General features: G+C 36.4%; 1 protein-coding gene across 50 annotated transcripts in view; it reads right to left on the bottom strand.

Moving 5' to 3' along the window:
• Positions 1-13108, bottom strand: part of KCNMA1 (potassium calcium-activated channel subfamily M alpha 1) — a 424339-nt gene that overhangs the window by 122053 nt on the left and 289178 nt on the right. For all 50 annotated transcript variants that reach the window (XM_038141591.1, XM_038141590.1, XM_038141595.1 and 47 more), the window contains 3 exons: positions 12641-12796; positions 4484-4593; positions 2307-2375 (listed from right to left, as the gene is read on the bottom strand). In XM_038141591.1, coding sequence (XP_037997519.1) covers positions 2307-2375; positions 4484-4593; positions 12641-12796 — 335 coding nt within the window. The remainder of the gene's footprint in view (positions 1-2306; positions 2376-4483; positions 4594-12640; positions 12797-13108) is intronic.

Raw genomic sequence — 13108 nt, 5'->3', positions numbered from 1 at the left:
CCTTTATGAAGAATTACCAGGAAGAAATTTGGATATGAGCAGAATAAAGTATTTCCAATGTCAGCATCAACAAACACAATTGACAAATGACAAATTTCCAATGTTCAAAAAGAGCTTGTGCTTCTAAACTGTGTAATTCTAACTTTTATTTTAGTTCCACACCTTTTCATTTAATAAGATGCATGGAAATGCAAGTATACTTAGGAGGTGAGAAACTGAATTTTTGTTGCATTACTCTTCTGGTTTGACAAAAGGATGAGAAAACCACAAATATCTAGTTAACATATTTGATTTGAAGAGCACAGGAACAAGAAGAACAGTAATGATATGCTGCAGGTAGCTCTGTGATTGATCAAACAGTGACTATAAAATTATTACTGGTTAATGAAATCAGCAGATATTGCTGTGGATCAGGGTTATAAGAAAATGTGAATAGCTCCCTTATATGCCCTCCTCTTGCTACATACATATTCAACAAATCCAGCTGTTAATATCTCTCAGTTAGTATTGCTTCCAGCAAGTTTAGGTTCTTTTTTTCCCTACTATAATAATTATTGCAAACTGTTACCTGTGTGGCTTTAGGTAAGAAATACATGATTGTATCACACTGTTTTACTTTTTGTGGGATCCTCTGCATCACCTTTTGATTAAGAACTCAATCCAACTCCCACTGAAGTTAATGCAAAGAATGATATGGAAGCCAAGAACAATCTATTATTACTGTAAAAGACTGCAATATTAGCACTTACGTAAGTAAATGACAACTGAAGTAATGGCAATATAAAGTTGGCCAATATTTGTTAGGAGAAAAACAGAAACCAAATATTTCTTGATACTGAAGACACAAAATTTGGTAAATTGTTCCACTGCCGTTACTATTGTATTTTTCCTTTTTCTAGCAAAAGATTAAATTGTTCATAGACAGAAGAATAGATTGTTTCCTTTACATTAGCTAATGAAGAATGAAGTCTTTCAATGGAAAAGTAATTTAAGAGTCAAAAAAAGTTAAATACAGCATAAAAAATCTGATAGTAATAAAAAAATAATTTTTTAATCAGCATAGTGTGAAGAAAAATTATATCCAATAGTACATACACCACTTCACATTACATTTCATAACATTTGGAAGAATTCAGCAAAATCAACTATAGGGCATGGAAATACTCATAAATAGTTGCAACACTGCTTTTTCCGTGTCAAATGTCTAACACAGGTTTTATAGATTTTTTTTTTAAAGAGACAATTTATGAAAGTTAATACTAAGTATTAAACTTTCAAAACCTGAGAAAATGTAGAATGAGTTCAATTGATGGAATTGGTTCTCCTGTGAGAAGAAGCAATTTTCCTCAAAAGTGCCCTTAGGCCACAAAAAGGTAATTAGTGGCAAAAAGAAGATGAACTACTATGTATCACTTCAGGTTTGCTACAGCAGTACAAAATACAATAGTGAAAGAGGAAAATCAAATTCCTCTTGGAGTCAGTATTGTTGTATTTTTTTATATGACCTTCCACATGTTGCAGAGAACATTTAAAACATTTTTGTTGCATAAAAATGAATATTGTTTAAAACATTAAAGGACAAGTTAATGGAAGATTGACTCCAATGTTCAATCATGTTTCTATGAACCTTTGCACAAAAACAAAAATGCAAGAAACACTTTCCATCTGTGAATCTGTACTAAAAATAATGATTTTTTTTTCTTTTTGGTTAACAAAAATAGTAAGCCAATTGATAATTTCAAGGCTAAATTAATCTTTTCCAGTTTCATTATGTCATTCATGTAAGTTTTGTCAGAACAGATATTTAAATTTTATTTAAATATTATGTTTACCCTATATTTGTTTATCCTGTATCATATCTAAATTGGTTCTCTCATACTAATTTAAATTAAATTTGTATTTTGAAAATGCACATGGCCATAATGAATTTTGATATCACATCTGTTTTCCACTTTTCTGTTTTCAATAGTGTGTGCTGGACCTCTGATTAAAAGTGATATGCTATAAACACAAAACTTGTAAGCTTTTCCGTAAGCAGAATCACTCCTGGAGATGAGACATATGTGACACACGTCCTACTGCACTTTTTACTAAACATTCTGACTTGGGTTAATTTTCGGGAAGAAGGGGGCAGAAATAAGTCCCTTTCAGTTCTATGTGAAATGCTGCAATGCGACGGCATGCTAATTACATTCTGAAATGTTTCAAACAATAGATATGTTCATTCTGAAAAAAAAAAAAAAAAAACAGGCAAAATTCTTGACAGTGCATTCGAGAACTTCCAAAGTTGGTGGCACAGGACGTACCTGCTCTCGCGTTTCTCCGACTTGTATTCTATGGCTATCATTAAGAGCTTCAGTTTCGCAAACACCAGTCTGCAGGAAGAGAAGAGGCCAGGAGTCAGTCCATTTTCACAACCAAGATCACAGATGGACAGGTGGCTGCTCCTACTACCAGGCTGAGTGTCAATGCAGAGAAATGCTGGCCTCGTGAGGAAAATTTTGGGGTACAGAGTGTTAGGCCTAGAACCTGGGTGAAGGTTAGCCTTACATTACTAAATATGAGAAGGCTCTGCACTAGTGGGAGACAGATTGGTTAGTTTATCTTCAATCAACATCATCCACACCTGGTCCAGCAATATCCAAGGGCACAGAATGTTAGGAACTACATTCACATATTGAAAATATATTGGTTGGAATATGTTCACACAGTACACACACGTGGAGTTATAAACAGAACTTGCAGACTGATATTAACTTCTGTTTCTGTCTAATTCTTCACCCTAGTGTTGACATCAGAAGCTGGAAAATCTTCAGCAATATTGAGTGTCCCATCCTCACTGTCCCTGCACACTCTTTGTTATCCAGACTGTATGGCAGCCTATTTACAAAATAATCAGACTTCTAGGCTCGCACTTATGACAAATAACCTGAGGAAGCAGAACATTTCATTTAATTTCAGACTTTTAAAATATCATTGACTGCATGAATTTTAAAAGCTACACTACAAAACCTGTTCTCACAGTCTATATATTTCATGGGTGGCTGAATACACTAAGACCATCTGATTCAATTTCCCCTTCACAAACCAATGCAATGGACATTTTGCTGTCCTTGTCCTTTTATTCTTCTGAAAATTGAGCAGTCAATTCTTACAAAAATGAGAATATTTATGCACTAAACTCATTAATTAAACTGCTTGAGGAGACCTCCAAAATTTAGACATGTTTCTAAATCTCAATAAGTACCTTTTCTTTATTGATTGATTTTATCTCCATTCTACCAACACAGATAAATGAATGTCAGCTTTATATCAAATACAGTCTCAATCACATCTTCCTACAAACTCATACAGAAATTTGATACATTTGAAAATGGCTTGGTGTGGAGATTTAATTTTCATTAATGTAGCTAGTGTTAACAGCACAAACTACTACCATTCATTCTGAATACAATACACTTTTCTGAATTAGCTTGTGAGATTTCCTGTTTCAATAAATCACAAACTTTTGTGCTTATAGTAAAAAACTTTTCCTCTCAGTAAACTCAACAGTTTGGCAGACACAGCAGAAGGATGGATTGAGAACCCCTTAACGCTACCAGAAAAATTGAAGACTGAGCTCTGTCATAGCTACATCCTAGACAATTTCTAAATGGATAATATTCGTCTAACATTCTTGCTGTGTTTTTGCTCCTGTTAAAATTGGAAAAGGTGGGGAAGTGAGAGGAGTAGAAGCATACTCATCCTCCTTTACATAAGAGATTGTATTTACTTCTTCATCTATTTCCTCCTCTAAGAATAGAGCAAAGAGGAAATGTGAGTGTGCTAAACAAGCCTGATTATGTAGACAGAGTACTTATTATAAAAATCTTATGCATACAAATCTCTCATTCACATACTCATTCTAGGCTAAGCATTTTTCAGTGTCCAGAAATGAAGTTGCCACACGGCTTGCACTATGGTTATGTAATATGTGCTTCTTTTTGAACAGACATATCTTTTCCCTCACATATTGTACTTATTGCAAGTGGTTTGAAACCACTTCCACAGAGCTCTGGGTGCCACACTGTTCATATGACTCCACGACATCTGTTTAAATTAATGAATAGTTTCCTCGGAATGGTACACAAGCCAAGATGGTCATGTTGATCACCACTATTTAAAGAACGAGAATCATTTAAAAAAAAACAGGATAGTACTTGTGAGTAAATTACTCAATTTAAAAAGATTTTTGATGAGTTTGTTCAAGACAAAAAACATTTATGCTTTAATTTACAATCACTTAATTACAAATCTCTCCTGAAACCAGGCATTACAATTTCAGATTCTTCCATGCAGTGATTGCTTTAACGTTTCTTTTATTAGACACCATCTGATGTACCAACATTAGGACTTTAGCAGAGTGAAAAGGTCTCATGCAAAACAATTAGATTTCTCTTACAAGAAGGTAAATATTTCTGTTTCTAAATGTATTTCTACTTACTCACAAACTGCAGGGAAGGACAAACCCACAAAGGCACTAGACAGATATTCTGTATACATTTCATTTGCAACTCCTTCCAGGTAGTATTTCTGCCACGTATCCTCCTCAATCTAAAACCAAAGAAACAGATGCAGAGTTCTGAGTAAAAATCACAGCTTTCTTTGAAACTTACAAACAGCTGCTTAAACATGAATCAGATTTTGACACAAAAGTTAGTACACTGTTATGGCAATTAACATCACTTATTTGTAAGGGATTTGCTAGAATGCTGAAAAAAAAAAACCCCAAAACAGAGTCCCTGTAGTCAGTAAATCAAGTATCATATGCAAAAATAATACACTGAATTCTTGTCAAGCACACTGAGCATGGGGTGCAATAAAGTTGTAGAGAGCATGAGGAAAAAGTTTCCCAATTTTCTTTTTTAAAAATAGTAGAAGCACAGAATGTTAAGGTCTGGAAAGGACCTTAAAGACCACCCTCCTGCCATGGGAAGGACAGCTCTCATTAGACCACGTTGCTTAAGGCCTTATCCAATGTGGCTTTTAATGCTGCCCAAACTGGGGCATCCACAAACTCCCTGGGCAACCTATTCCAGTGTTTAACTACTCTCACAGTAAAGAATTTCTTACAAATATCTAGCCTAAATTTCTCCTCTATTTTTTTACCTACTACTCCTTGTACTATCACTATAGTTCATAACAAAGAATTCCCCTCCAGCTTCTCTGCAGCCTCCTTCAGATACTGGAAGATTTCTACAAAGTCTCCACACAACCTTCTCTTCTTCAGGCTGAACAGCCTCTACCTCAGGGGAGGTATAGGATATCAGGAAATGGTTCTTCACCAGAGGGTGGCTGGGCTCTGGAATAGCTCCTCAGAGCAGTGGTCACAGCACCAGCCTGATAGAGCTCAAGCAGTATTTGGACAATGTTCTCAGGCACATGGTGTGACTCTTGGGGTGTCCTGCGCAAGGTCAGGAGTCAGACTCAATGATCCTTGTCAGTCCCTTCAAACGCAAGATATTCTGTGATTCTATGATTCTCTTGGGCCAAAAAATTTCAAGTTTTCTATTTCAGTATTCCAGAGATATTCTGACAGGACTTAATGTAGTATTTTAGGTAAGTTTGCATTTTTTTCCCCACAGGCTGATTATTAATTTGGGATTTGTCAATCTTCTCATGTTGAACTAGCCAAAAGGCACTCTTTCAAAAAAATGCTCTTAAGAACAGGAGGATGGAAACTTGTTAGAAAACCTGGTGAAGTGTAAGTTAAAACAATTTTTTCCTCTTTTTTTTGTTGTCTCTCGGGTTTATTGTGGAATTTATGGGGTTTTTTTATCTGTTTGGGTTTTGTCTTTTTTGTTTGATTTGCTGATTGGTTTTGGTTTTTTAGTTGGTTTTTTGTTGTTGCTGTTTTATTCCCTCCTCCTGTTGACAGGCTGCCAAGTAATCAGTTACTTTAGTTCTGGAGATGTAAACGACTGAAAAAATAAATTGCAATATGGAGATGTTCCAAATCACATACAGCCTGACAAGTGGGCTGCAAACAATCAGGAGAAATTTCTTCCACAGAAATTGTTTCACCATTCAGAGGCCATGTGGGATGGTAAAAGGGATTTGCATTGTGTTATTCCCCACCACACACAGAGAAGCCATAACACATTTTTATGACCTTTTTATTTATAGGAAGCTTGCAAATGTTGCTGATCAGCAACTCTATATACAGAAGAGAGATAAAGTCCAGGCTTGGTAGAAAGCTAAGAGTAATGATGTCAAGGGTGTGTTTGTAACTTTTGGTCTATTTTGAGGCTTTTTCTTACATCGACACCACCTGGGGTTGGGAAAAAATATACAAATACATGACATATCTCTCTTTCTACTTTCTTCCCTTGCTTTCTTTTCTTTAGGCAGATGGTTTTGATTTGGAGGAAGGAACTCCAGATCAGCCTATAGTTAAATACTCACCCTTAGTCAAGGACCAAGAAAGGACTGGAAAAAACCAGACATTCCCAAAGCAATGATCAACCTCCACAGACCCCAGTCAGTGTTACATTAAACTTTGTTAAGTGATTGGAGCATTTAAGATATGATCTCTTAGGAGACCACAAAATGTTGATTATAGAATTTAAAGAACTGCTGATATTTGGGATGCTATAAAATATTATTATAAGATGTTTGCAACAGTTGACTAAAGATGATCTTTCTGTATTGTCTCCACCTCAACTATGACATTTTCCCAGTGATTTCAAAGGGACAGACGGTCACCTGCCTAGTATCTTTCATGAGGAAAAATATTTTAGGAGTCATTATGCTCTTCACTACTTAAGCCTTTTTGGTGATATTTTAAAGTTTAGGTAACTGATGGAACCTATCCAGAATGGGCCATACCACCAAAACTTCAACTTGTATCTTCCTGATTCCTCTCTAGCACTGCAAACATTATTATTTCTCCCTGACTAAGTCACACTGCAATTCTGTCTCCTGATAGTCATAAAACAAATTAGCCACTGCTTCAATAGCCTATATGAAGAATAGTTGAAAAATTACATAGTGCAATCCAAGAGAAGAAATGCAATTTTTATCTGAATCTTTTTGTAAGTCACGATACTCCTCTGCTGTCCTCTATCTTATATATAGATACAATATTGTTACCAGCAAATATATTTACATAATACAACAAATTCCTAGTGAGACTTGGTGACAGAGAGACGAAAAAGTGATGCAGCTCTGGCGAGCACAGGCATTAGTATTGTCAGAAGAAAATGAAAACCTTTAATACACCCAGTCCTACATCCAGCCGAGTAATTATCAGGAGCTCTGCAGCTCCAAAAGAACTCTCTTGCTCATAGCATTTGCTTTTCAGTTCAATGATGGTTACATGAAAGACTGAGTGTATCTGAACCTGATCATGCTGCATAATCTCTTCTGCCAATATGTAAGTATCACTATCAAGACAGAGAACAAATGCTAGAGTTGCGTTGTAACCTAGGATTTTTCATTGTGATTTGCGAGGCAAAGGATGGTGGATATCCAATTCCTTTATAGCACAGTGAAAGCAGATGTAAAGTCTACTCCTTAGCATTGAATAAGATCACCACTTCACCACCATGGAAAGAGCACAAAACAGGACAAAGCCTTTGAGGATGTTTAATGTTACAATTCTCTATTTCAAACAATATAGATGAGATTGAAAAGAAAGTACCCATGGAACCATAGAATGGTTTGGGTTGGAAGGGACCTTAAAGACCATCTCACTCCACCGCTCCTGCTGTTGGCAGGGACCCCTTCCACTAGAGCAGGTTGTTCAGAGCCCCATCTAACTGGCCTTGGACACTCCCAGGTGTAAAGCAACCACAACTTCTCTGGGCAACCTGTTCCAGTGCCTCACCACTCTCACAGCAAACAGTTTCATCCTAATACCTAATCCAATCCTGCCCTCTGCCAGTTTAAATCCATAACCCCTTGTCCTAACTCAATATGACCTTGAATATTCTTGATTAGTAGTTGAAAAGGATGTGGACAGTGAAAGCAATGTAGTTAAAATATTTCATCCCATTCACCTATAGTGGCCTTTCGGCCCACCCAAACCACTTGAGTGAATGTCTAGTTTTGTTATGCCTTTGCATATGGATATCTACATCTGACAGAAAAGTAACTGGCTGAAAGCAGCTCTTATGGTCATCTCATAGAGTGAAACTTCTTAGATTTACAGTCTTATAATTGCATTTCCTTAATTGTTATAAATTATCAACTACTTCTTTACTCAATTCCATTGTCTGTTGAAATCAAAGCGAACAAATATCCTTAGTACTATGAACAGTTTACAATCTCAGTCAACTATTTCCACAGCTTTCTGCATGCAAAGATGATTTTTTAAATTTGCATTAAAAGACTACATTTTATAAAACATCAAATATGCTAATTGAGATTAGTTCCAATTTCAAATGGGATTGGTGCACTTTTTCTACATTAATACTAATGTAGAATTTTGTAGTGGGTTAATGCATTGAGAGTATTCTTGAAATATAATGACATCTAATTATTTTTTAGATTCTGGCCTTGTTGGATTTGAACTGAAAGGCATACAGGCTCTACTTCTAATAGTTTCAAATATACAAAACAGGGCAAGATTTCTATCCAATCATGAGGTAAAGGATAGACTGGTGTTGATCTGTTCAAATGATTGACTGAAAATGCAGTCCCATGGTAGACTTTAGCCCAAGGCAAATACACTATTATCACAAGGACTGATACTATGTATACAGAGCAAACAGTTTTAAACCACAACAGGTTTTAATTCCCAGAATCAATGATTTAAAAACACTACAGTCAGGAAGATGTTTACACAATCTCTGAAGATAAATGCATTTGTTAACAGGCTACATTTAATATTTGATCTAGGTCCTGTGAGTAGGATCATGTAGTCAGTTTACCAGTTTACTATGCAGCTTCCTGAAGAACCTCACAAAAAAATTGAAACATTGCATTTCCTTCTCACTCCCCTTTTAAAGCCCTCCTACATGTCAAGGGATTCACTGTTCATTCTCCAGTACCACACTTTGAAATATTCCAAGGCTACCTAGGTGGTCAAAAATAAAGAGCAAACAAGTTGATGTGTTCCATCAGTGTAGGTAAGCACACAACTGATGTAAATCTGTGTGGCTTTATTATGCCTGTCTTTCAGCCTGGACTAAAAAGGAATGTAAAGGGGGCATTGCATATGCGTAGGTGTGAGCAAAAGCTGCTGAAAGAGCCCACAAAACACTCCTGCTCTCAAAATAGCTTGGAGGATAATAGAGACAGCTCTAGATAATTTTGAAATTTGGAATGACGTGTATGGGCTGCCTTACCTATAGAGCAAAGACTAAAGACTAATTTAGCTGTGGACTTGTGTTACACTCGAGTACCGCATTCCACATTTTATTAATTTACAAAGCAGTACTAACTTGGCTTGTAGGTTGTAGATTTGCCTGTAGGAATGGCCTGTACAAAATTTAATGACTTTTGCTTATTACTCCATGTATCTGTTTTTTGCAATATTTCTCATATAGACAGACTTCTGGAATGCACTTGCTAATTCAAACAATACAGAACTTGCAGTACAGTCCAGTATTTCCATCTTTTTCTCAGACTGTGCAAGTTAATAAAGAGTCCAAATTCCTTTTTTAATACAACAGTAACAGTCTATTTTGTAAGAAGACTGGATTACTAAAATACAGTTTACAGGTGTAAAGTTTTGCAGGGTTTTTTCCCCTTAGCATATAGTCTGGTGCAATCTATCTCTCTTTAAGTGTTTACACAACATTTATCTTTTTGAGCTGATTTCCTTCTTGTTCAGCTTGGTGCCAAAAAGAATTTAAAGGATTCCATATTGTATTACATTGCTAAAACCAAAAGGAAAATATTAGGAACAAATATAATATTTTGAGGTTTCTTAGTTTGTTTTACTTCTAACACTGAGCAGACTGTTTACACAAATAATTTTGCTGTAAAGTAACACATAATGAGTTAAATGTGTGCAATGTCACCATCAATCATGTTCATTTGTGTTTGACTGACCAAACATTTATGGCACATTAAATCACTTTCTAATCACGCTATGGAGGTAGAAAAAACCCACATTTCAAGATTTCATTAAAAAATACAGATGTTTCCATACATTTTCCTGGCAATCTCCTGACTGGTGAGAGAATCCACTAATAATGTTTTACCTAAGGAATTTATGAAGGTCTGACAGTACTTAAATTGGATGTTCTTAATGAAAAGGGGTGAAAGTTATTTTAGGGAATGGACATATTTCTCTTCAATAGAGTCGTCTTCAGCACTTCTAATCAATGTAGCTGCTCTCCTACAATGCACTGATGATTCACTGCCGTTTTTCAGTAAGTTTTCTTTTTCAAGTATTTAGAGTGAGACAGACATGAGAAAGATTGTCCTTTCAGCTAAATAAACAAACCTTTTGTTATCACCAACAGGGTTAGAGTCACATAAAGAAATGTATCTCAATTCTTGTACTTTTATTTGGCTTCAGATTTTGAATTAGTCAGAGATCTTTGGAAGTGAAGATATGCATTTTACTTGCCTAGAAAATTCATTCTCCATTATGTGGCAAACATATCTTTAACCAGTATTAACGGAGTATTGCAATCTTAATACACTCTCTTATGGTGTTTTTTTCTCCCAGTGCCATGTGAAGATGACACTTGGAGTCACACAAGTTAAGGTTTGTCTGCACACTACTCTGTTTATGACTGTATATAATCAGACATGAGAGCAAAACTGACAACAACAGCTTCCCCCAAATCAAATTTATTGCTATTTTTATGCTTATTCTGTGTACAGAGAACTCAAATGTAATTTGAGTAACACCTTGCAAAGCTGAGCCTTCAGCTTAAAACTGTTCATCTAATGAGATCTAATCTGTAACTGTACTGGAACTACTATAAAAATGTATTACACAATAGGAAAACATAGCTGGCTAAGATAACGGCAGAAGTGGTTAGATTTGACTTCTGGAAACATGGTACCTGTACATATCCAGGTTTTGACTTCTTTAAATGTTTTTAGACAAAAATCCAGGCCATAAATATGTGCATTTCTAGTCCAGTTCCCCCACAGTCAGACATTTGTACACTTCATCATTTTGTGAATCTCTCCACTTTCTCACTGATTTTTAAAATCAGTATTAAAATAGCTTCAACTAAGACTGAGGCTTCTGAGGATACCCATATATTTGGATCTCCTTAGGATACTACTGACCCCTCCTGATTTTAGAAAGACAGAAAGTGAGGAAACGTTTCCCATGTACTCTGCTGCCGAGCCCGAGTTCATACAACAGGCTGCCTCAGTAATTTGCATTCATTAGTGTGACTGTCACAAATGTTTGACACTCCTGAGAGTCTTGGGTTACCACAGCAGGCAGGAGCGAGAGACCAAACTGACTGGCAAGGAGAATGATGTTCAAAAGACATATAGTTTTCTTCTGGTGTACACATAGAAAGGATTTATATCTGATTGGCTGGAGAGTCACAGACAGATTCCAGGTTTGCTGAAGTAAAATAACTTTCTTTTTTTTTGTTTCTTTCAGTAAGAAAGTTCTTTAGTTTTTCAGTTTTTTTAGAACATGAATAAAGATGAAGATATTGTAACAGCAGGCAGTAAAGTGCAGAGCCCAGACCTGTTTCCATATTGAAAACTGGTCTTTGATTAAATGCAATAGTATGAAATATTTTCTCATGGGAGCCTGCTGTCTTTTAAGGATACCTTCATAATAACGTCAGGACTTTATAAGAAGCAAATAAAGACTCACTGTCCTGCACCAACATATGCACCTCTAAGAGAACAGTCCCGGCTTTCTCATCTGAGGAGATGAGAGTATTTTTATTTTTAGCTTACTTGCACAATGGACTTGAAGTGCCTTTCACTCCAGTCTTTCCTATCCCATCAAGAACACTCGTGAGACTGGAAACTGCCCACCCTTTAAGCTTTGAATCAATGTCCCTGAAATGCACCAGGAAGGATGCAACGATTGCTGCAATTGAGGCCTTGGTCCAGTGAACCAGAACAGCTGCCACAGAAGTCTGACTGGGTTACAGTTTTGCAATCTAAGTCCAAAAGAGCTCTTAGACTGAGGAGAAGCAAATACATGAATGATGTTGTGGGAAGTTTGGGCCTCAGTTCTAACACATGTTCTTATTTACTCACAGTCAGAGGTCCACTAGTCTCTCTATGTAAAAGACAGAAATGACCAGTTCCTTTTTCTTGGCACTTTGTTGCTCTGTGGGACTTAGATAAATCATATTTTTGTTTTAGCAGCAGCAACTTTTCTAATAGACAAACATGTGGTTTGTCTAAAACCAAGCAAAAACAGCAAATGCCAAAAATATCTCCCTGGAAATGGATGATCATTTGGAAAATATCTTAAAGGCCAGACACTGGCTGAATCAAAATTTAAAAAAAAACAAACCACAAGTTGATAGAACTTGGTTTATTGCCCAATTTTCAGTAAAAAAAATTTTGCATGGAAGTGTGTGCTGGTTGTTTTGGTGTTACGAAATCTGGTATTGTCTTTCTGTCTGTTTCACATTTGAGTCATGTTCCCTACTCCAGTCTCTGACAACCTGAATTGCAGGCTAATATGTTCTAATGAGAAAGGCATTACCTTTATGAATGACCTCATGGAGAAGAGGTTGGCTAACATTGTTGAAAGGCCCGGTGCCAGGCAGCTCTGGGCTATGAAACCCAGCTTCAGCTCAGCAAGACAGATTGCATCATCCCCTTCTTTCCAGTTCCAGCTTGGGATATTTAGCAGATGGGCCTGCAAAACAAACAAACAAAATATCCCCCAGGTGAAGAACCAGAAACAGAAGACAGTTCTGAATGATTTTCTCTATTAATACCTTGATTTTTTCTGAGTAGGCAGAAGCACTTCAAGTGTTTCAGAGCTTAATTCTATGCTGAGAAATATTCCACTCTTACCTCCTACAGACAAAATGCTACACTTCTCAAGACATACTGGCTGTGGCACTTTGTCAGGTCCATCCTCACACCTGAACAAGTAGAATATTGTAAAGCTTTCCTTCCCTTCTGCATGTTCCCTTTACAGCACTTTGAGCTACCATCTGACTGA

The sequence above is a fragment of the Motacilla alba genome, chromosome 6, assembly GCF_015832195.1.
Source record: "Motacilla alba alba isolate MOTALB_02 chromosome 6, Motacilla_alba_V1.0_pri, whole genome shotgun sequence".
Taxonomy (NCBI): Eukaryota; Metazoa; Chordata; class Aves; order Passeriformes; family Motacillidae; genus Motacilla; species Motacilla alba.
The sequence above is the reverse complement of the archived record's forward strand: the minus strand, read 5'-3'. Positions and strand labels throughout refer to the sequence as shown.